This window comes from Corvus moneduloides, chromosome 5, assembly GCF_009650955.1.
Source record: "Corvus moneduloides isolate bCorMon1 chromosome 5, bCorMon1.pri, whole genome shotgun sequence".
In the NCBI taxonomy this organism is placed as follows: domain Eukaryota; kingdom Metazoa; phylum Chordata; class Aves; order Passeriformes; family Corvidae; genus Corvus; species Corvus moneduloides.
The window spans coordinates 23263830-23288740 of record NC_045480.1 but is presented as its reverse complement, the minus strand read 5'-3'; the positions used below and the strand labels follow the sequence as shown (position 1 = coordinate 23288740).

The following is a 24911-nucleotide window of genomic DNA, read 5'->3' as shown; positions in this document are numbered from 1 at the left end:
AAATTTTTTGTTTTATCGAAGTTGCTTACTGTTTCAATTGCCATTTCCATAGCCAAGTTATCTTCTGTGCTTGGACTTTTCATGAAGTGCCTTAATGCCTAAAATGATACAGAAGGAAAGTTAAAATTGAGACACATGAAACTCACTTTTTTATAATTTTTATCAAGTTCTCTCTCTCTGCATTTTGATAGACAGGTGGCACACTGAATGCTTATCTCAACTATAGAGGTAGCAGCTGCTCCTACAGATACTCATGCAAGAAACAATTGAGTCTTTGCCAAATTCTGATGTACACCTTCACTAACTGTGAAAGATGTTAACAGCAGTATGGTGAGAACAAATTAATGATTAATGTAATTAATGTCACAATGTGATTAATGTCATGTTTTTAATGTCACGGAGCCCCCCATGCCACAGTTGAAGGAGTTTTCACCTACAATGGCGGTAATGTGCAAAAATCAGTCATGTAGTATGCGTTCAGTATGCAAAAGTCAAACATTTAATAAGCATCAGTTCACAGACTTGTAACTGATCAAAAGTGTGTCAATCAACATACTTCAATTAACATATTTTCTTTTTTTAAAAAAAGCTTTCAGTTAGGGCACGCTACAGCAATTAATGAATTAGTTACTCTGCAACCAAGTCTCCACTGGTCAAGCCAATGAAATGTAAATAAATTGCTGCTGTGGATCATGACATTTAGAGATTCATTGACAATAATATATCCGTGATTCACCTCAAGCTTCTACTGCTATGAAAAACCTATGTGCATGGCAACGTACAATTCACAGAACACATTCTAGATAACTGTAAATATAAATAGTTTGCTTGCATTTTTTACTCTTTTAAAAAAAATTCAGTATGTCATCAGTTAAGGCACTTAAAATCTACCATGGACTTCCCTGAAGTACTGTATTTTGAACAGTTTCTATAAACGTTTAACTTTTACTGGCTTATCCTTTCAGTACTGACCCGTCCATATTGACCACACAGCAAGAAAAATTTCCCCGCCTGAAAATGTTTCTTTTCTGCTTCAAAATATAGTGCAATGCTCTGATAATCTTCATTGGTAGTACTTTGAGAACCTGCAACAGAAGATAGCAGGGTATTCTTATTAAGGAAGATAAAGACTCTACTGAAGGAACATACTCCTATTTTTTTTTTTTACTGATATTCAAAGGAAATCAAAGCCAGACAGACTCAAATTATGTCTTACACATTTTGTCCCGTTTTAATCAGACTAAATGTCAAATATTAGGAGCTAATAATACAGTGAAATAATTGTTTCCACAGGTTTTACACCACAATGGGATTTCTGTTTTTCACAGAATTATAGAATGATTTGGGTTTGAAGGGATCTTAAAGATCATTTAGTTCCAAGCCCCTGCTATGAGCAGGGACATCTTTCACTAGGCTAGCTTGCTCAGAGTTCCATCCAACCTGGCCTTGGAACACACCCAGGGATGGGACGACAACTCTGGGCAACCTTTTCCAGTGCCTCACCACCCTCACAGTAAAGAAATTTTTCCTAATATCTAATCTAAATCTACTCTCCTAATTTAGTTTAAAACCATTCCCCCCCATCCTGTCACTACATTCTGCTCTAAAAAATCATAGTGAAATGTCATTACATGATCTAATAATGAATTTTTCCATTATGTCTTGGCAACAATAAAGCAGGGCAAGTGATTATGAGATTATCACCTGAATTGCATTCACAGTTTAAGAATATGGAAGCATACTTGTATTGTACGAAGCAAGGCTATCAGGGCTAATGCAACCATGTGGTAGCAGAGAATAGTACTTAAATCTTCTAAACAAGACTCCATTTTGCTGTACACATGTAAAACAAAGACAGCCACAACTCCAGTTGGTTTTAAACCCTTTTTCCACCCACTTAAGTTTGAGACATCCTATTTTGGATAAAAGCATAAGGAACAGTAGAACAATTGTGGCCACCTCGACAAGCATCTGCAACCATACATCTCCAAGCTAACTGTTGCCAAGTTTTTATAACCTTCATAACAAGAAATCATTTTCTAAAGGAAGAGATTAATTGAAAATATGAGAATTTGGGAGATAAATATGTGGAGCTGATAAGGCACTCTTCAAAGGTGCCTCACACAGAAGAAAACTATAAAATTGAGAGCAAATTGACAAGCTGGACTCTGATTGGCTTGATAGCCCAAGATAAAAGTCAGCTTTTCAGTAAGGTCTCCTTTCCATCTCTCACTGAGATAAGAGGAGGCCACAAAGGGTCTTAAAGAGAAAAAAAAGGAAAAAAGTGACATGGAAGAAAAGAGTTGGAACCACGAGAAAAGGAAAAGGGAACAAAAATCAAGAACCATACCAGTGAAATGCTCCATTTTGTATCAAGGTCAAAGAAAGGGATTCCTCAATGGGCACAAGAAAATAGTCTAGACAAATGTTTTATCTCTATGGATAAGCAAAAAAAAGCTGTAGGACAGGCAAGATTTGAAAACAACCCAGACTGAAGACCAAGGGAGATATCTAAGCTGAAAGCAGAGTCTGGCTTGTAGGCCTGAAGTACACACATTGGCAAATCTGGCCGCAATGACTGGAAATGGGAAACAAAACTTCACACCCATTGTGTTATGATTTCAAATTGGTTGAAATCAACTAAAAGAACAGCAAAACATAATGCAAGCAAACTTTGAACCTGGAATACTCACTGATGATATCAGCATAAATCTCCATCTTGTTGTGTTGCTGAGCTAATGTGAAAGCTTCATTATTACACTTGGACATAACCAGGAACTGGATGGCAGAACCATAGTCACCAAGCTGCAGAAAGAATCTAATCAGAATGAAAAATTAATGCCTTAGTACTTAATGAAGCTTAATGAATACACCAAATGTTTCAGGAATATAATACACAACATACATACAAATACAAAACACTTCTAATCCATTTTCTATCTCGAATTGCTTTAACTAGGTTCCTAAAATTAACTTAGTAAAAATAATCCAGCATGGCAATTTTTTATTATTGTCTAAACTTATTACTTCATGTTAATATAATTTTAATCAGAAAGTAAACAACAACAACAAAAAATCAGTACCTGTTTAGTTGTCCAAATCTTAGAGATGATGAATGAACTGAACTGAATTATACAGTCAGTGGCCAAGTACCAATAACCAGAGTCTAATATGTTAGCAAGCCTCATAAACTCCCAATAGATAAAAGACTTCTTTTTAATAAGCATAACATGATTGTTACCTGGCCACCATCTTTGCTCCTTCAAGAGACTGTGTTTCTCTTACAATATTAACAGCCTTTTCAGGATTATTTAGGTGATCCAAATACAGTCGAATTACACTATCCCATTGTTTGGCATGTTCATAAGCTATCACAGCTTCCGTGTACCTGCAAAATAATGGTTCCACATCAGTTTTTCTAACTTTGTAAATAACTCCTTATAATATGGTGTGAAGGAAACATAAAGTATTTTATTTCTGTGACATTACTCTGTGACACCTTCCATTCAGTTTGCATGTAATTGCATTGCTCTGCATTTACTATGGGTTTTTTGGTATCTATTTCATTTTCTCTTAGGAGAATGAAAAGCAGAGGCAACAGAAAAATGTCTTACCACAGTACTATTTTTGACCTACTCTGCCAGCATCCCTTTTGCTATATATTAAAAACAGTTCATCTGTTCCATATGAAATCACTTGGGAGGGAGAGAACAAAAAAACCCAAACAAGACACCTAGGTGTATAATTTTTAAAATAAGACCTTATTTTGGTTCTGTAGACAAGATAAGAAATTTCTCATTCTCTCACTATGCAATTGACACAAACAGTATTTTCTAGTCTCATCAATGCAAACATTAAACTCTGGTGCTGTTTCATATTTTAAAGTATCATTATTCTGAAGCATGTTTACTTACAGGTAAAGACTAGAAGGAACTACATTCTGTGATGAAATATTACCTATCTGGGGCTTTAACTTCAGCTAATAACTTCATATTATTCAACATTATGCAAGTGCAGCCATTAAGATGTACCAGTAATTTGATTCTAGAATGAAAAGATCTCTTTCATGATTATTCTCCCTTTGAATGACCTTTAAAATCACAGCTACAGAGTTGTTAGACACAAACTGAACTTGAATACTCTGCTAATTGGAATATTGCATCATGTTCAGTACTTTAAAACCTTTGATGACTTTTCTTAAAAAGATATTCATGTTTAGACAGGAAAACAATTAATTAGAAACACATCTTTGATACCAGCAGAATGTCCTTAGATTATGTTTCAAATCTTTAATACACTAAGTGTACACTTAAGTTTACATATTTTAGAAACTGTTTTCACAAGGCTATTTTATGCAAAAGTTTCAGTATGTGTTTTAATTTATTTTACAAAAATGCTAATGTGTAACAATAACAACAACAGCAATAACATGTTTTATATTAAAAAAGAGCATTCGAAAGTACCTGCCATCTGCTTCCTTGGCCTTTGCATATTGTAGGTGAATTTTTGGAGATGAAACATGAGGAAGAAGTTCACCAACCTTTGCCCTAGAAAGACATTAGCTATTTAATAAATATATCTGGTTTCAAATTTTCTCCAGTAAAACTGTCATATTTATATCAACACTGAAAAGGAATCTGAGAGAAGAAACTGAACATAACGGATAAGCTTTGAAATAATTTTAGTATTTTCAAAAAGTTGCACTTTATAAGAACTGGAAATTACAGACTGCTTTATGAGCATACAGGATTGAAGACAGTCTCTTCTCTTTTTTTAAGTCTGAGATGTAGAAGCGTAAGAAGTGGCAGACCAAGGATTTTTATCTCAGGTGTTCTTTCATTAACCCATAGAAGAAGCACAGTATTAAAACTGTAACCTGAAAGATCTATAAAAGCCAGCAAACTAAGCAGTGGGCCTTTCAGGACAAAGGATATGAGAGACTCCAGAGAGGCTGACCTTAAATCTCACCTCTCTGACTAAAAGATGGGCACTCTTCAAACTGAACCTCCCCCTGCTAGAGCAAACAAAGCTCCTACCTCCCTCTTCCCAAATCAAGGTTATCATTAAATGCAAGCTACTCTCCTTAACCAAGTGTTCTCCTGGCTCATTTTGATGCCACTGACAATTCTTTGATGGAATAAAATTTTCATTTTTCAAATAAATGGACATAATATTCCAACCTAATCTTTCACTCATATGAAAGAGGAGAGGTCTTACTGAACTCTCCAAACAGTTCTTAATGTGAGGAATCCTTAAAACATAATTAGGCCAGAACTGAGCCCTTAAATCTCCCAGAAAATTTGACTTTTCCAATGGCTACTTCACAATACTCAAATTAACTTATAAAAAAAAAATTATGATACTGGCTACTCTTGAATCATTTCCAACTGTCCAAATACTCAGCTTCAGCTATGCATGTTATAAAACTAAGAAATATAATTAATTAAACAGTAACTACACAAATATGGTTACTAAATTCAGTGTGGATGTGTGCATGTGCATACACCCACAAAGGACTTGAAACTGCAGGAAACTTGAAACATAACACACAAAAAAAGAAAAATAATTATCTCACATTGACAGTCAGACTATATTAAAACAACATAAATTTCTGAGAGAACCTTTAAGCTTGGATTTGAAACAATACAATCAATGAACCATAGTTAATGAGGCATTTGTGCTATTCAGAGAATCAATCTTTTCCAAAGAGAACCCCAGCAAATCCTCTGAAATATAACATTTCCCTGAAACCTGTACTTACCAGTTTTTACACCGGATGTATACTGATGCTGCCTTGTCATAATATTGTCCCTTTTCATACAGCTGAGCAGCTTCTGAAAATTGCTACAATATTGGAAATCATTAAAATATAATTTCTCAATTAAGATCATGAATAAATAAATAACCTAATGAAGTCACATATTCAGCCTTAACTTTTATTAACTCTTTTGAGTACCTTCATATTCTCCAGAATAGCTCCACAGTCTCTTTTTAATACCCTGCTGGGATGTTTAATGGCCTGGTTTACCCCTCGACGGATATCTCCCATTCGAATGGACATTTGAGCCACTCCAGCAAGGCAAACTTCATCGTGTTCCTGGTACTAGCAATCAAATGAAAAGCAGTAACTATAGATTACACATTAGAAAACCAAGGTCACAAAAGCGACAGTAATCAAGCATTGAAACAAACTAACAAAACATTACAGATTTAACAGCATTTAATTTAGAGCTGAATTAAAAACTGGAATTTGAATGAGTCTGAAACATGATAACTTAATGTATATCGTGACAGTACAATGCTATCATTACTAAAAAGGAATTACCTTATTGTTTCCAGTGATTCCCTTCTCATAATGTGCCAGAGCATTAACATAATCACCCCTGAAAGAAAACTGTAAGTTATACAGACAAATATTTTTAATAGGAAGAGATGGCTGCCTTCCTACCACACAGATTATGCATGTATCTGTCTTGATTTAGACATAACGACTGCATAGAAGGTTGTGAGGTATGCAAGAGGTGGACAGTTGCACAGAATGCCATGGCACTTCCTATGGACTTTATCAAATCTGAGTCAAAGAGGCACTTCCAACTCTCAATTCTGTTGTACAGAGACCAATAAACCTCCCTTGAAAGGCAAAGAATCTATCTGCAAAATACATCTCGGTATTCTCAGCTCGACTCCACATTTTTCTGGAAGATAAATGAAGCTAATCTTTGAAATTACTTATAATTTTTGCAACACAAAATCAAAGGCAATTTTTTTTCCTGAAGTATATTCAGAACTCAAGTTCCAGATGGTTGCATTGATTCAACTGCGTCCATTCCTTCCTTTCTGTGACCAGCAAGTGTCCTCTCTCAATGCCAGGTGTACTGCCAGGGGGAGGGAGTCGTCTACAAACTATTAGTAGGTAAGTTTTTCCTCCTGACTTAGGCACTAAACAGACCAGGTTTTATCTGTTTATCTAAAATAGACTTTAAAATCATGTCAGATGGTTAATACCTTCTGTCTTTCAGGGATTGGCAGCCTTGAAATTTGACACACCTCTACCTAAATGATTTAAGAAAATGAAGGCTAACAGATATTTAAAGAAATACAGGCAAAAGGCATGGCTTTCATCCAGCATAATAAGTGCTAAATGATTTGGACTTTCTCTATTTTCCAAGCACTGCCTGCAATGAAGTTTTATTTAGTAGATGATATTATATGTTGGGACCTACCAGTTGCAAAGAACCTACATGTACTGAAATTAGTGAAAAGGAACTACGATTTGCTAACATGTCTCTAGCATGAAGGATTCCTTGCAAAACTCCTCTTCCTCATACTACAGCTGCAAGACCTCACTGAATCCTCTCTCAGCAACGCAGTCATCTGAAGTACCTCAATCCTGTGCTCTTCTATTGAGCATGAGTATTGGTTTAATATTCTTATACTACAACCTTACAGGAGAACTTACATGAATTCGAGCTGGACTGCATATTCCTTTGATATGAAAGGGATTTGGTCCGGGGCCAGACGCTTAGCCAGCTGAAGTGCTCTGTCCCAGTGCTGCAAGTCTTTTCGCATCTATTAACAAAGAACAGTAACATTTTCTGATGCAAGTATCAAATTTGGAATTCTATCCTGAACTTGAAATTATTCTAAACACAAATATTGAGTTAATATTTTAGAAAGATTCAGACAATTTGAGAGACATTCACCCTGAAAGAAGGTCTGTTAGGATGACCCTGGAAATGACAGGCCTGTCAGTCTAATTTCAGTGCCTGGTAAAATTATGGAGAAGATTATTCTGAGAGTTACTGAAAAACACTTGAAGGACAATGCAATCATTGGTCACAGCCAGCACAACTTCATGAGAGCAATGTCCTGCCTGACAAACCTAATTTCCTTTTATTATAAGGTAACCCACCCAGCTGATCAAGGGAAGCCAGCTGATGTAATCCCTTTGGATTTCAGTAAAGCTTTCCATACTGTCTCTTAAAGTATCCTTCTGGACAAAATGTTTACCACACAGCTGGATAAACACATCACGGGATGGGTCAGCAACTGGCTCACAGGTCAGGCACAAAGGGTTATAGTGAATGGGGTGATATCATACTGGAGACCTGTCACTAGTAGGGTTCCACAGGGCCCCATTCTCAGCCCTTCAACATCTCTTCAACATCTTCACTAATGACTAGGTCACAGGACCCAAAGGTATAAGTTTACTGATGATACTAAATTGGAAGGAGCTCTTGACTCCCTCAAAGGCAGGGAGGCCCTGCAGAGAGACCTCAACAGATTAGAGGGCTGGGCACTCACCAACTGTATGAAGTTTAACAAAGGAAAGTGCTGGACTCTGCACCTGGGACAGAGCAATCCTGGATGTACAGACAGACTGGAGAATGAGACACTGGAAAGCAGCGCCACAGAAAGGGATCTGGGGGTCCTGGTCAACAAAAGTTGAATTTGAGTCAGCAGTGCCCTGGGAGCCAGGAGGGCCAAGCGTGTCCTGGGGGGCATCAGGCACAGCATCACCAGCCAGTCAAGGGAAGGGACTGTCCCGCTCTGCTCTGTGCTGGTACAGCCTTGCCTTGGATACTGTGTGCAGTTTTGGGCACCACAGTATAAGAACGATCTAAAGTTATTAGAGAGTGTCCAAAGGAGGGCAACAAAGATGGTGAAGGGCCTTGAGAGGAAGCTGTATGAGGAGTGGCTGAGGGCACTTGGGTCTGTTCAGCCTGAAGAAGAGGACACTGAGGGGAGACCTCGTTGCAGTTACAACCCCCTTGTGAGGGAAAGAGGAGGAGGGGCAGACACTGATCTCTTCACTGTGGTGCCCAAACACAGGACCTGAGAGAATGGCTTGAAGTGGTGTCAGGGCAGTTTTATGTTGGATATAATTTAGGAAAAGGTTCTTCACCCGGAAGCATGGTTGGGCAATACAACAGCCTCTCAGGGAAGTGGTCACAGCACCAGGCCTGACAGAGCTCCAGAAGCATTTGGATAGCGCTCTCAGGCACACGGTGTGACTCTAGGGGTTGTCCTGTGCAGGGCCAGGAGTTGGGCTTAATGATCCTTGTGGTTCTCTTCCAATTCAGGATAGTCTGTGATTCTAGTCACACAATGGCAAGATCAGAATCATAAAAGGGCAAAATTACCAGAAGGTAAAATATTCCAACATTAATCTGGAAACGAAAACAGCAGAAAATATACACAAATTAATACCTCAAGAGCAGCAATAGGACAGGAGGATGCCAGATACAAATCCTGAGCCAGATTAAAATCACTAGTAAACATTGCAAGATGTCCTGCTAGAAGGTTGTGGTCTTCTATTCCCTGTAGAAAGACATCATAGGTGTAGAAGTAGTCCAAAAGAAAATAAATACTATATAAATAACATAATCTAGTAAGCCAAATAAAAATAGTAAACCAAAATATCCTTACATTTTTCAATGATGTGTATTGGATTCTACAAACCAGAAAAAGTCCTTACAGGCCACTAATGCTGTCTAAAATCAGCAATTTGCAGAAGCATAATTTTAAGGTACTATTTAACTTCTAGATGTATAAATGCAATCAAGTTTTGTTTTGGATTTTTTTTTAATATCAGTCTTCAACATTTTCTCAAAAATAAAAAAAAGGAAATAAGACCCTCCCAACACCTGAGACATGAATATATTCTGCTGTTTTCAAACACATGCAGAAAGACATACTGTGCAGTCCAGTAGAGACTGCAACCACTTCAAGAAAAAAACAGTCAAGAAGTCTGTAGTTTGGACACTTTATCCTCTATATCCCTTGAAAGCAACTCAACTTCTGCTTGAACAAAAACAACCCCTTACCCTGCCCACCCCCTCCCAAAATAAGAATTTAGCATTCTTAAAGAAAAATTAAATTATCATATTTCCTGTGTAAGACTTTACATTTTACCTTTATCTGCTCTAGTGACATCACCATCCCAGCATTACCAGATGCTCGAAAAACACGTATTGCAAAATCCACCTCCATATGATGTAAGCAAGCTTTGGCCAGCTCATTCCAACAAGACTGGTCATTCAGAAGGCTGCAGACCTCCCATGCTTCAGAAAACCTACAGAAGGTAAAACACACTTACAACTATTTTAATTTTAGATATTACTTATACCCAAAACTCCCCCTCAAATTTTTTTCCTCTCTGTTAGAGAAAACATAAAAAACATTTACTTCTAAGCCACGGAGGGAGTGATGTATCAGGAAGAAAGTAAAAATACAAATGAGTACCTTACATTTCTATTTCTTCTATTTCTACCACACTTTTTCAGGAAACCATCTGCTTTCTCTACTATGGCATTCTTTCCATTATAGTGATTTTGTATTGCTTCATTACAGTGGGAGGACAGTACACTAGAAGCATTTTCAGCCAGTTTTGGAGGAGCCACTGTCACAAAACCCTGAATAAGTCTTGAAAAAAATTACTTTAGGCTTTTACTCAAAAGTGAAAAAAAAGCCCGAATCACCACTGGGTCACTTATTTTGTTTGGTCTGCCTGGAGAGCTATGTGAACTTACGGATCAATCTAATTTATCAGTATTCAGCAGGACACTTTAAAATCACCAGGATATGCTGTATTGAACTATAAGCACAGAAAACAATTTACACAATATAATTAAAATGCAGATGTACCTTTTCAACATTAGAGTCTGAGTAAGCATTTGTCTCAGCACATCAGGTCCAAAGTCTTTCAAATTGCCAAGGAAACTGTGAGTACTTAAATAGATGTTGTTTGTTTTCCCACTTGGAGTCTGACAAGTTAATTCTCCATTATACAACAACAAAGGCTTATGGGAATAGGGGACTTCCGTACCACCTGCCAAAATAATCTTTGATCCTAGATTCAAAGATCAGGAAGAAAAAAAGACATCTTGTAAAAATCCCTACATGGTAAAAAGTATAACAAGCAGCTGAAACCATGTATATTTGGGCACTAATTCAAGGTCTGTAATTCTGGCAATCAACAACTATACAAGCACATATCTTTCAGTAAAGTAAATATACAGAATTTAAAGCTTCTAAACCAGTAAGGTCCTTTTCCAAATGTTTGCAGGTAAGTTTCAACATTTCTCTGTCGCAAATATAGAAAGGGCTATGTTTACAACTTTAACATTTTAAGTGAATACAAGTTTTGTGACTCTGATGCAAGTTTTGTCACCCTGATCCTGAGATTTTTCTCATGAATGCTTCAACATAGAATTGAAGCACAATGTGTAACTTTCAAATGAAATATTAATAGCAAGAAGCTTATGGAGTTGTTGAGACCAAAATGCCTTGAAGCCTTACAGAGAAACCTACAAAGTAATTAGTTTTCTATTCATCAGTTGCACTTGAAATCATCTATAGTACTATTTATATTTATATGCATTTTATTTAAGACAAATGAAGATTCAGAACATGTTTTACTTTATTAACTAAAATAGTGAATAACCTTTTTAAAGAGCTTATGGTACCTTGAATGGCATCCTTATGAAAAACATAAGTGTACACTTTATCATCATCAAAAGCAGCAAAAACACCTTTATCCATTGGCCAGTTTTCCCACAGGATTCCTTTAATGGTTGGTGAGAAGTCTGGAATCTCATACACTCTATCATTTACCTACATATAATGTAAAAGTAAAATTATTACCAAGTGACTAAGGCAAGAAACAAAATATTCATCCCAGTTGTGATTAAAAATTTTAAAAATAATGTATGTAGTCCAGAAATAGAAAAATTGTTTTAAGAAAGAGTTTTCTTATAAGCGGTGATTCTGAATAACACGAGTTTAAATTTGAAGTGGAGAAAATACACATTATATAAATTATATTTACTATTCTTTAAAAAAAAGGTATGGTGAGGGGCAGTGAAACTGGCTAGATTATCTGTATTTAAATACACAAGTATATACATTTTTGAAAATTACCGATGAGGAACTTACTATGATGAAATTGTCTTGATCTAGTATGACAGATTTTATTTCCTTACATTACCATTAAATTATCTTCAAGCCTCCTTGCCAATTTCTTCTATCAGCATACAAGCTGGAGCGACAAAATCTTCTTCATTTTTTATTAAAAACACTATATAGTTGAAAAGCCTACTTGTAAATATATTGTATTGGTATCCCACACTAACTTACTGGACAATAGACAAAGCCATCACTTTTGTCATCTATGAAAGCCATTCTGGTTCCATTGGGATCTGGAAAAACCTTTCTCACGCTGACAGGATGCCGGTATTCATTCACGTATTGCCAGTCTTCAATGTAGAAATAACGAATAACTCCAGTCTAATGAGAAATAATAGAAAATGTTAATAATTACATCAGTAGCGGCGAGCAGAAAACTAACTTGGCTGTAGTGTCTTCCATCTTAGAGTACTGAGTGTTCAAAAAAAGTACTTCCAAGTGGGTTTTTTTGCTTCCTTCTCACACCCTGTTTTGGGTGAGACAGGAAAAATTTTTGGGGGGCAAAGAAAAGATTTGGGAGGTTTGAGGGGTTTTCTGTTAGTTTTGATATTTATCTCCCTCTGCTTTGGGGAGACAAGTGTTTACTGTGCAGTTCTCTAAACAAATGAAATGCCTGTCTCATTGCTGAGAGAAGCTGAACCTTAAAAAAAAGCTGTAAAATTTGCTTCCAAAGAAGAACCACACATTCTTAAAAAGAGAGGTACCTAACTCAGGGAATAAAAACAATCAAACTAATTTGTGATTAAAGGTATATTTAAAAAAACGTGGCTTTCGACATCAATGGTAGAATTTGCACACATCAAATTGACTGGTTGCACATTTAGTACTTCAAATTTATCAGCACCAGTTTAGGTACTGCAGAGGTGGGAAAGACCTCATCTGTTACAAAACCACTCAAGTTATTAAACCAGCGATAAAACCAGAGATAGTGGTTCTGCCTCTCCTCTGGAAGGCCAATACACCAGTCGATACCACAAAGAGCACAATACTACAGTGCCAAACATGCTCTGTATTCTCAGTGCCAGAAAGTATTAAAAGGACAAAAAACTACCCTCATGCATAGAAAAATCTCCAGAAAAATACATAAGCATGTCCACATCCTTCTTCATCTTCTTCTGCCCTCCTTAATTCCTATCCTTGTAGAAACACATTAAAAAAATCCTCTTTGGACAAAGGCTTCAGTAGCAAGTCAAGCCTTTCAGTTATGCTATGACATTTGTATATATCAGTACCTTTTTGTCCACATTTTTCACATCACCACCTAAATCAACAAATTTGCAAGGCAAGTGATATGTTTTTTCTTGTATCTGGAAGACATTTTGACTGCTAACCCTCTCACTAATGCAATAGAATTAAATTCTGCTATTAAAATCAGTGTTTCGCAACAAACACTAGTAAAAGCAAAACTTAACCATTCCTGCCGATGCACATCATATAAATTCAACAGGAAAGAAAGCTGGATGCAATTTTGACTGTATTTTCTCAAAGTCCTTGTATAGAAAATAATCCACTGTAAAGATCACAGATGCACTTTTCGTTTTTCTAAAAGCATGAGCAGTAATCCAAATAATTCAGAGAGAAATATATTCCATCTAAAAAGATCTTTAAAAAGAAGTAATACTCACATCTGTACCATATATGAGGAAGTCACTAGTTAAAGCATGGCACAAAATTTGGTATTTATCATCATCTGCTGGGAAAAGTCGAGTTTCTCGTTCTTCCTGAGCACCCAAACCCTCACTTTCTATCTAAATATAAAGAACAGAATGAACTGAAAAACTCCACTGTTAACAACAGGGTATCATAGTGTTGCTTGTATCAAACTGTAAGAGAATGAGATGAAAAAAAACTTGCACGTGCATTCCTCAAGAACCCAGCATCTGCTTTTGTCACATTACCAGAGACCTTTAAAATAAAACTTGTTAAATAGCTGACAAGAAAATGTTTTTGTTTACCTGTTCTAGTCTAGGTTGTATTTCTAAGTCTCCAGATACTCAGCTCTAGGACTTTAATTAGCCAGCAAAACTATTCTGAAGAATTTTAAATTTTTATCTCCATTAACTGAAGATCATTCGATTTTATTTAATTTTTAAAATTAATTAACTTGTTCAGCTTAGATCAACTCATTAGTTCAACAATCCAAACTGCCAGAGCTCTTACCATATGCAACTGGATTTTACCCTCAAAGAGAGCAGCAGCATAATCGGAATTAAGGCGCATACTTGCTACTGTCCCCAGGTACTCCACATCTTTAAGCTTTTTTACATCTAAAGGATTCAAACAGAAAAGATAAGGTAAAAATATTTTGATTTTGTATAGGTGTTCACTTATCATCTAAATTTGCAGCTGAGTGAGCAGACGTGAAAAACTCCCAACTAAGCAGAGAGGGGACAAGTCACACATAAAGAGACTTTCTTCTTAGCAGCCAGAGAACTGGTTAGAAAGTACAAGAGAAACTCTTTTCCTATGCAACTCTGACTAGTATTCTTACAGTTTTAATTAATTTACTGTCACTGAAAAAAGGGGATGCTTAGAAAAACATGAAAGTTTTAAATCCACCATCTAAAATTTGGACACAGCGTAACCAATTTTTCCTTATCCCACACAAACAACATGAACATCTGCCAAACTGAGAATTTAAACTCTCTGATCATAGTTCCTAGGTACTATGCCAAACTTAGTACTTTAAGACACAGATATATAATGTCTCAAAATCCTGAAGTCCTTCATTGATTAACAAGATGATGTGAAAAAAAACAAGTAAGCAACAGCCTACATTTCATGACCAATACCTCAAATGAGAAGTTTTATTTCTATTATTTACAATGCCTTGCCATAACTGCTTCAGCCTGAGAAGAATATTATCCCATCCTAACAGGACCATATGGCAATTCAAGTTTTTATTGTACAACGTGGAATGTCCAGAACTGCTAAACACAATACTGAATTAATAAAATAAGACCAAGTGCTGCATTAGTTTTAAGATAACTAAATTTATGCTTACTATTCTCTCCAAGTGCATAAAACCAAGCCCGATTGTTCATTCCTACAGCCAAATGATAAACACCAATAGCAACAAAACTGGGCTCTACTTCAACAGACACCGTGACTGGTAGCTCCTGTAAGAAAACAAAACAAAATACAATTTTCATCCACTTTTAATACTTACTTTAATTATATCTACATGAAGTTTAAAAGGAAGAGGTTATCATACTCTCTCCACATGATTTGCGATGGTGACTTCAAGAAGAGAAGTGAGGTATGCGATTCGTGTACTGCAAGCATCTCCAAGGATTGGAAGCTTTGTCAAGAAAACATGGAGGGATCCTTTTCGTGTAGATACTGCCAACAGCTGTCCGTCATCTGTCCAAGCCATCTGATCTACACCTAAAACATTCACAAGTTTTTGTAAAAAAATATAATCCTTTTAACTTCTGTAACCAACAAACACTTACTTTGCTCTACTATAAAAATGGTAGGAATTAATATCTAGAATGTATGTACTAAAGTACTCAAAGATAACAAATTAATGTAATTCCAAGATTAATTAGAATCACTCAGATCAAACACATAATTTCCTAATATAGCATTTTACTGAGAGTGAAGACTTCACAGAATCGCAGAACTGTTTGAGTTGGAAGGGACCTTAAAGGCCATCTAGGTGCAACCCACCTTCCGCTAGACCAAATTACACATCTGTTACAAAACTGATCAACACTCTTTCTATTCTCAACACTGACAGTTCAGGCAGCACATTCAAAGTGATCCATAATACCGGAAGCAGCTGAGCAGAATTCAATCTTACTCCCTTTATTGCCAAATTAGTAAGTACTAAATACAGAAATGGCGTTTGTTTTTCAGTGTCTGAAAATGCCATTAGAAAAACCATATTCTAACTGACTAATACCACATTCCAAGGAAAACAGGGCAAGTGTTGTGCTGACAATATCCTAAATATATTTTAAAAAAAAATTTTAAAAAGGAAGGTTCTTAGAAATAAAAAATCTGGAGGCAACCAGGAACTTGACAATAAATGAAGCACTTATAAACACCACATGAGGAGATAAGGGTGGAAACTCACTACTCAAGAAAATAGTTTTGTAACACTGTTCTGGAAGCCACAGGCAAAAGTCCTGTACATCAGGATGAAAACAGAATAAGTATCATATGTTTTGTACAAGAGATGTTGAAAAGCACAAAAAAAATCATGGAAAGAAGCAGAAACCAGTTAAGTGCATCACTTCAGTAATGTGAATATTCTGTATTACAGATTCAAAACTGCACAACACTAACTGATCAAATATTCTGAGAGCTGTACTTCTCTATACTTTGAATAGCTAAAATATGCTCCCATTTTGCTACAGGTCACCTAATAAATACAAGTTGGGAAAGCAGGAGTTTTTTAAAAATTCTATATTTACACAGTTTTTCCAACAGCGGTACTTTCACTCGATAAACAGAGACACTGTCAAAATTCCAGTTTACTTAATTAGTAAAAATTTCTATCCCCATGGAGAAAGTTAACATACCTTTGTTTTCATCATCCAAGTTTATTATGGCATACATTTCTCTCATATCTGTCAGATCATGGATTTTAATGCTAAAACAAAAATAAAGAGTCAGTCATTCTCACCCATCTAAATCTCAGTCATCATAAACTGGAAGAAACCCAATCCAATCAAGACAGCTTAATGGAGCAAAAAGTAGAGCACAAATGCAAAATGCCTTCAATTTCCTAAAAAACAACACATTGTTAATCCATCACTGTAAACAGTGTATCACTATACCACAGTACAACAATATTTGCTCAGAGAACTAAAATTTGAGGAAAAGGCACAAATCCAATTAGAAAGAATTCACGGCTGGGAAACACAGACTGTTATTCCCTTTTGATATGTTACAGCATTTTACTTTAAAAACACAATACTGATGGACACATAGGGCTTGAAAGACAGATGTAAAAAATACTTTCAATCCTGCTGCATATAAAAGGGACAGAATGAGAGGTTACTTATGGTGTCATGTCACTCAATGTATATTAATCCACTCAAAGAAATAACCCTTATTGTACAATAGCTCAAGTGCTTGAAGTTGCACCATGTTTTGCTCACAGTTATACCACTCTTGATGTGCAACTGTCATAAATCAGCGGTTGGTCCCACACAGAGCTGAGGACAGAGAGAACAGTTTGACTCCTACTATGACACAGCTCCTCTTTTGCAGAAGAATTCAGATATCACAGAATCAGGGATTAGCAGATGAGGAGCTAAAGGAGCTAATCTATCCTATGCACAAAACATTCTGGAAAAACTCCAGTGTATTTAATTGTTTTTTCCTTAATTCCTTACACTTTCCAACTTTTGTCTAGACTGCAGGTAAGACCAAACACCAGAGAGGAGGATATCAGTTATCAACATACTCAGTACAGATTTAAATTAATTTTTCTCCTGTTGTTAAGCAGATGTTTATGCTCAATCAATAAATCTTAGTAAAGGAATTTGGACTTTTTTGCAGCCAAGCAACATAACAGAAAAAGAATGAATCAAAAAGAATAATTTATACTAAAATTAACTTCTTTTTTGTTTACAATTAATTATATTAATTACAGCTGCAGAGATTTTTGTCCATAATAGCTTCTCCTAACTCTAGGCAGAGCAGCAGTTCCACAGAGCAATTCATCTTGTCTTTTCTAAACTCACTTCTTTGGGAGCCTTGAAGCCTTAGGAAGCATAGCATGAATGCCCAGTAGCTACAGCTCTGGGAGATGAATTCTATTCTTTATCTATAAAACTACCACTTACCAATTGTCTCCACATGACGCAGCTTTGTTTAAAGACTGTGATATAGCAATGCTACTTAGATTATCCTTATGATTATGAGCTTGAAAGACTTCTTGTCCTATTTCACGAATGTGCGTAGAAATGACTACAAAACACCCTTGTGAGAAACCAATCATAATGTAGCCGTCACCATACCTATTACAAAAAAGCAACAATTTAGAAAAGAGACCTATTAATGCAATATGCAAAAAGCATTTTTGTTCAGACTGCTGGCATACTGTCAATGCCTCCCAGCAACAGGAAAAATAAACAAATTAGGGGAATTTATATATATCATGTTGAACTGTATAACATAAAATAGGTTAAGGGAAAACTACCACAGGTCCTTAAAGCAAAGAACCACGTTTGTGCTCAGACGACTCGTAAGTCATCTTTATTCTCTCCTGCATTCTATAATGCCACTTTATTTTCAGCAGGTTGCACACATGGCAGTGATGCCCAGGAGAAAGATTTCTGGTATGCTTATTTCAATGAAGATGGGAACTTTCATTTCAAGGTTCTGGCCAACGTGGTCCCATCAAAGTCATGGTAAAACAATAATGCCAGTCACTGTGCCCTTATGGGCACCGCAAACACAGTGGAAGTACCAAAGCAACAAACTGTATTTGTGAATATTCTGTTTACTTTTCATAGTCAAGTAGAAATAATGAGGTTAAGGCACAAATAGTTCCAGCATGTAAAGATGAATTCAAACAGTATCTCATTAGCTTAATTGCAAAAAAAATCATTGCAATAGAAACAGCCCGGGTATGCCTTGTTACACATGGTCATAAACTAAGAAGCCCATAGCTTTAGGTTTTCTTACGGTTGTAGTGTAAAGGAATGTAAATTCCACGTTGGCTGAACAGGCATTAAAAGACAAGCTGTAATGATTTAAAGATAGAGAAATAGTACAGCTACTTTTTCGGTACAGATCTGAAACTTCTAGCTTAGGTCTTCTTCACAGGAACATTACCAATGGTATTGCAGCATAAGGAGGCTGCAAGAACTTTGCACAGCTTCGCAAACCAAAAAACTACCTGAAGGACACAACTCCACCCCTAGCTCTTTCATCAGTTACTCATCCAAACAGAAAACAACCCATAAACCCCTCAGTTTAATCTTCTGTCAAGACAGCAACATATTAGTGTTTGAAGCTGAGCATACCAACAGTGCTTCTGCTGGAAAACACCATTTGTATAGCTACGGAATCATCAAGTAGAACAGTTACAAAATGTAGACTACTTTGTGTTTGGAAAAGAATTACTGAAAAATCTACAATACATCCAAGAAAAATCCAGTCTGAGCAAGGAATAGATGATTTTGTTTCCAGCATTTATTAGAACTACTTGGAAAATACTCAGCTTCTTAATACTAGAATAATTAATTAAGAAAGTTCTGCTCACCATTTGTAGGTTACAATACTGCCGTAAGGCTGCTGAAATTTCAGATCAATTGGGTTATCAGGATCATTCAAATTAAAAAGGAAGAGAGTCCTCTTGCCAACCACTGCACTTACCTGCCAATGAATGAAAAGCAAAATTAACATAAGAAGAATGGCATAACTTCAAAGTAAGGCCCTATATCTTCACTAAAAGATGAGATTTAAGAATTTGAATAATCCTTAAGAATCTCATGGATCTGAATTCTGAATCTGATTCTGAATCAACAGTGGAAGAGATTTTCAGGACATTGCCCTGTGTGAGACAGTGGTTCACAAATCTAAATGCAAGCTCAGCAGAACACACAGCTCAAATTCAAGACTTTCTCCTACAGAAGTCAGCTCCATTTCCTCAGAAGAAAAGGTAGCAGATCACATGGAGTTATCCTGCTAGATTACTCCCACTTGAACTGAAGTATTTTGTAGTGACTTCTTACTGTGCTTTCCCTAGTTGACACTCTTTCATCAGTCTTCATAACTGAGAACTGCATGTCACTGGGATCTGAGCTGACTGAGGTCTGCAAGAAAGAAGTTCAGATTGAGAAATCAACAGTTAATGTAGTACATACTGATGATAAATAATTGCATTATTCCTGCCCTGTACAATTTCACATAAGGACAGAGTTGTTACTGCATTTAGTACCAAAACCAAGAAAAGCATTAGAGAAAACATGACCTCAGTTTGGATCTTAATGACATGTTAGCATAAAATATATATTAAAAAAGCTTCATGTCCTTGAAAGCACTGGGGTTCAAAAGGCACAAGCTCCCATAGGTCCCAGCTTTCTTGGGAACCAGGAGTATTAATGTACACCTTAAAATCAAATGTGCATTGTAAATACTACCTGTCTTATAGTATCCCCTTCCTGATTGCTTATAGTAATCATTTTGTCTTCACCACCTAAAGCAAGGAGGTTTTCAATACTCCAGCAGCCACAAGTAATCCTCTTAGTGTGTTTACCTGAAAAAGAAATAAACCGATACAAAACAAATCAAACACAAGCCAAAAAAAATCTGTGATGGAAATATACTCAGTTTGGCTACTCAAACAGAGACTGTCAGAATGTGAAACAACCTGTCAAAGCAAGAGCCTTTTTCAAAAAATCTTCTGCTCTCAGATGGAAGTCTTTTGACCTTATACAAAACAGCACAGGCCCTGTTCTTCCATTGCTTTGCATCACATTTCTGGGCTGTGTTATATCCTTAGCATTTATGCCCAGAGGTACTCTAAGCAGGTAAGAAAAAGTAACTTAGCAACATGAACAACAACACAAATCCTTTGCAAGAAAGATAATACAGGTCTCCCACGAGGCAGTAAGGCAGTATTCGGCATTTGTATATATATTTAACTTAGTATACTACAAAAATAGTCTATTGTGTACACCAAACCAGAAGCTGCAAGTTGAGTATGAGCACATTTTTTTATCTGCATGTTCATACAGAGAACTGGAAAGGAAACTATGTATATTAACAAAATTCCACTTGCACATGTGCCAGAGTAGTTTCAAACCAATCCATACCAAGAACAGAAATCTTGCGAGAAGTCTGACGGTTATATATGAGTAAGTTTCCTTTTGCTGTTCCAACAGCAAGTAAAGCTCCAACTCGAGACCACAACAAGAAAGACATTGCATCCCTACAACAAAAAAAAATTTTACTTTGTTTAATGGAGATTCCTTTCACATGCTCATATATCAAAACATTTTGCGTAAGACATTTTGCATTTGTCTTTAATTTCTATGAGTCACACAGACCAAGGAGAACTTTTAAATTAAGCAAATGTTCTCCACAAATATCAGAATTATTTAAGTATGCATAATAGTAAAAGTAATAAAAATTTGTATGAGGTAATATAACATGACTTGTACAAATGGAAATGTGTCTGCAAACATCAAGAGTCTTTGATGGAATCACTGGTAATTTTCCAGCCACTTTTTGTATTGTTTTTTTCTACCTCAATAACCCTATGCATTTAGCCCACTCAAAAGTGAGTAGGTCTAGTTCTAGTCAATGTAATAAAGAAGTTAGATAGATCTATTTTAACCTGAAGTTTCAGATACAGCAAGGCCTATTTTGATGTATATTTAAGGCTATACAGATACTACACATAATGTTAAAAAACAAAGAGCCTCTTAAGCAAAAAAAATTTAAACCAAAATTTTCTAATTAGCACAGTCCCTCCCATCTTTTTAAATTTCAGGGTAGGCATGCAAAAGAATTTGAAAGAAATTTGAGATATTGACATGTGAAATGGCCTCCAATACATATTTGGTTTGCGTATGAGCTGCCTTCCTAATTTTGAAAAGGGGACGATACCAGAAAAGCCTGATTATCACAGCATTTGTGTCTTAGTGCTAACACTGTGATAAAAAATGATTAGGGACTTCCATTGATATATACTGCTCAAACAGTATATCAGTAAGCAATTTACCTCCAGTATTAGAAAGAAAGATCACAAAGGAACTGCAATTAACTGCAGACTCCATTCTGTTAGGTACCTTCTGTGTTCTTTTTTGCTTGCATACTGGTAGGTTACTCTTCACCCCATAGTATTTGTTTACACATGAAAATGGTACAATATGGTCTATTCATTCACACAATATAACGTCTATAACATGCATCTTAACAAACACAGGACAGAGTTGTTTCCACTCTCCTACAGGAAGAATGTTTATGTTGAATGCGAGAGTTTAGCGGAACAGACTCAAAGAAGCCAAAAGTTTGTTAAACCAAGCTTATTCATTAACCCAATGCTTGATTGTTATGCAGACCCCGGAAGAGTTTAAAGTCTGTGGCCAAATTCAGAAAGGTAAGGCTTTGAACCTTAGCTACCTCCTTCCATCCTAAACCAGTCTACTGTGTGAATAGCATTTTAGCCCCCTTATAAATCTAAGCAAAAAAAAAAAAATCCTAGCACCACTGATATCACTTCCCTTACTTTTAAGCTCCCTTTAGCTGGTGTGAAAGACTTAGGACAAAGAATAGCCAGTGCAGACACACAAAAAATTCATCCATCCTTATTGCTACCACAAAGTTGAAACATTGAAGAGAAGCTTTCTAGAGACTTTGGCACTGCTGACACTCAAAAAAGAAACAAACGCCCTGTAAAACCCAAAATCCCCATCTACAACAAACACTTCAAAACCAGCAAATCATATAAAAAAGAATTTAGTAACAAATTGCAGCATATTCGTTTAATTAGTATATATATTATGAGGACTCCAATAAAAATATGATCTTGCAATATAGCCTCCACATCAACAAGTCACAGTGGTCCCAGTCTTTAATACACATTAAAAAAAAAATTTCTTACCTCATGCCACTGTCTACTTGGCTTGTTTTGTTTGTGATTGCATCCCACAGAAATATGGTGCTAGATTTGTCTGTGATTATTGCTAAAGTATCTCCATCCTTATCCCAGTCCATAGCAATACAGTTACTGAAAAGAAAAAAAGTCACTAAGAACGTTAAAACGTGTTTGTAGGTGCACAGAAACAGCCAGAACTATGCTGACTATGAGTCCCTATCCTTCCTTTCCCCTCCCCTGCAAACCCATGACATATTGCAGATTTATCTCTAAACTAGTTTTATAGGAACCCCACTTTTCCTCAAATCTCATCAAAATGACAGGGGCTGAGAGGAAGGTCATAAAAGGCACTGCTACCTACATTCTAGTACTTGAAATACTGTCACCTTGATTTTCAAGAGACAGTGGAAGTCCTCTGTTAGGTTCTGGTTTGTTAGAGGCTATTCAGACTTGGGATTATTCTTATGGTAGTACACCTCTGATTCCACACAGTTTTCCTCACTTTGGACAGTTTTCTGGAGAGAATGTGCATTTCTCATACATTGTGCAAAACACTGCACAGAAAGAGCTGGGCCATGGATATTACCAAGTCAAAGACACAGCCAGCCCATATTATGACTGACACCTAACCCAAACATCAAGATGTTATGGTCAGTGAAATACAAGTGAGTCTGGTAAAGGAATGAGAATTGCATCTCCTGGTTTGGTGCAAGGTGGCAACCACCATGAACTGCAAAAACTGGATTTCTAGACGTCTTGGGGACCTAAGTGATGCTGGCTCATATTTACCAATAACACAGGGCTATGTAAGTGATGATCAGGAAATTAAAGTTATACTCTTGACTAGAGGTTTCAGTCTCAAAGACTTAGTGGGAGTTTTGCCTTGACTAAGGGCATTATCTTAATCAAAATTAATCAGATAGTTAAAATAAAAATTTCCATGATGACTAAGAGCAGTTAAAGTGCTAAGAAGAGATGAGCAGTACACAAATGAACCTACATGAAGTAGTAATGGTACCCAATAAAAATGTATTTATTGAGCAAACCAGTATGAAGACCCAATGTCACACCATTTTTCCTTAGGGAGGTTTCCCCTGGTTTATATCCAGCCTGTTCCTATGGTCTGACTGCCTTTTAAGAAGTTCAATGTATCTTCCAAAGTACATGACTTTTTAAATTTAATCTGAAAAAATCCAACTTGTACACTCCCATACCACTCTTTGATGTGAACCAAAGTGTGATCAGCTGGAAAAAAAATTACTCACTTCAGAAGTATTGTCTCAGCCTAAAGCAACAACGCAAATGTGTACATTTGTGCCACTGATGCAAACAGATGCACTAAACCAAAAGAGTATCTTTCCTCAGCAAAGCCATAACAAACTGTTAGAAAATCAACAGTAACAAGAATGCAAGGATATATTGTACACAACCTCATTACGATCCTTCTAAATATGATAGGTCTTTTTTTAACATTTTAATGACATACTTTGTCTTCTCTTCCAGGTATGTTCACCAGAGATAGTATATCTTCCTACAAATTTCTCACATTGTCTAAGTATCCTACCAGAAGAGAAGCATTTTTAAAGAAAAAAACAACAACAAAAAATTTAAACCTATCTTAGTACCTACCCTGGTAAGCTGATTTCATTTCTCTTCTGACCATGACGATCAAAAATTTTCACAGCACGATCACCTCTAAAAAAGATTAATATATAGAATAATTCCCTTTCTTTATCAGTAATTTTGATGGACAAATGCAATAAATAGTTGCAGTCTTACCCCGTTACAGCAAGAAAATTTCCTAAAGACTTCTGCCAAGTAAACTGCACAGGGGAACCAGACCAAGCTTTTTCATACAGACTGAATACTTGCTGGGGGAAAAAGTAGGAAATTATACATCTTAAAACTGTAAGCATATAAAAATACTACAACTTCCTAGCATGTTAGCAACTGAGCACAGTGGGAGGAAAAAACCCCCAAACAATCCAAACACAATTTCTGCATGATTCCAATGCACCAAAGTACCAAAATCCCACCTAAAAGTTCTTTCAATTTGAATGGAATAAATTGACGTTTCTGGTGCTGAGTGTCTGCATAGAGAACTGTGACTCTATCAAAACTATTATTTTTGCCTCTTAGTTACAAGAATAAAAAAATTGCAGGAGACTCTCCCCTTCTAGTTCAAAGACCACAATGTCAATAGTTGTCTAAATTTAATGGAAAAGTCTAGTTTAGTTTGTAAAAGACAGAAGGCTCAACATTTACTCTTTAAGAGATAGGTAGCCTTTTTGTTACTCTGAATTGCTGGGTCTTAAAAGCTAAGATTTCAAAGCAACACACTGTAGAAAGAGATTCTGATTCCCAACTGATAAAATTT

The 24911-nt window shown here is 36.2% G+C and overlaps 1 protein-coding gene across 2 annotated transcripts in view; it reads right to left on the bottom strand.

Moving 5' to 3' along the window:
• The window catches only part of WDR19 (WD repeat domain 19), a 39571-nt gene that overhangs the window by 13622 nt on the left and 1038 nt on the right, over window positions 1–24911 (bottom strand). For both annotated transcript variants that reach the window (XM_032110081.1, XM_032110080.1), the window contains exons 2-28: window positions 24314–24405; window positions 24164–24229; window positions 22541–22666; window positions 20748–20863; window positions 20073–20188; window positions 19665–19745; window positions 19193–19305; window positions 17769–17942; window positions 16497–16567; window positions 15182–15354; window positions 14972–15086; window positions 14128–14234; window positions 13593–13715; window positions 12139–12288; window positions 11469–11616; window positions 10648–10852; window positions 9916–10075; window positions 9211–9321; window positions 7460–7569; window positions 6326–6383; window positions 5957–6103; window positions 5762–5844; window positions 4464–4547; window positions 3242–3388; window positions 2694–2818; window positions 973–1085; window positions 30–98 (exon numbers count right to left, since the gene is read on the bottom strand). In XM_032110081.1, the coding sequence (XP_031965972.1) occupies window positions 30–98; window positions 973–1085; window positions 2694–2818; window positions 3242–3388; window positions 4464–4547; window positions 5762–5844; window positions 5957–6103; window positions 6326–6383; window positions 7460–7569; window positions 9211–9321; window positions 9916–10075; window positions 10648–10852; window positions 11469–11616; window positions 12139–12288; window positions 13593–13715; window positions 14128–14234; window positions 14972–15086; window positions 15182–15354; window positions 16497–16567; window positions 17769–17942; window positions 19193–19305; window positions 19665–19745; window positions 20073–20188; window positions 20748–20863; window positions 22541–22666; window positions 24164–24229; window positions 24314–24405 (3183 nt within the window). The remainder of the gene's footprint in view (window positions 1–29; window positions 99–972; window positions 1086–2693; window positions 2819–3241; window positions 3389–4463; window positions 4548–5761; window positions 5845–5956; window positions 6104–6325; window positions 6384–7459; window positions 7570–9210; window positions 9322–9915; window positions 10076–10647; window positions 10853–11468; window positions 11617–12138; window positions 12289–13592; window positions 13716–14127; window positions 14235–14971; window positions 15087–15181; window positions 15355–16496; window positions 16568–17768; window positions 17943–19192; window positions 19306–19664; window positions 19746–20072; window positions 20189–20747; window positions 20864–22540; window positions 22667–24163; window positions 24230–24313; window positions 24406–24911) is intronic.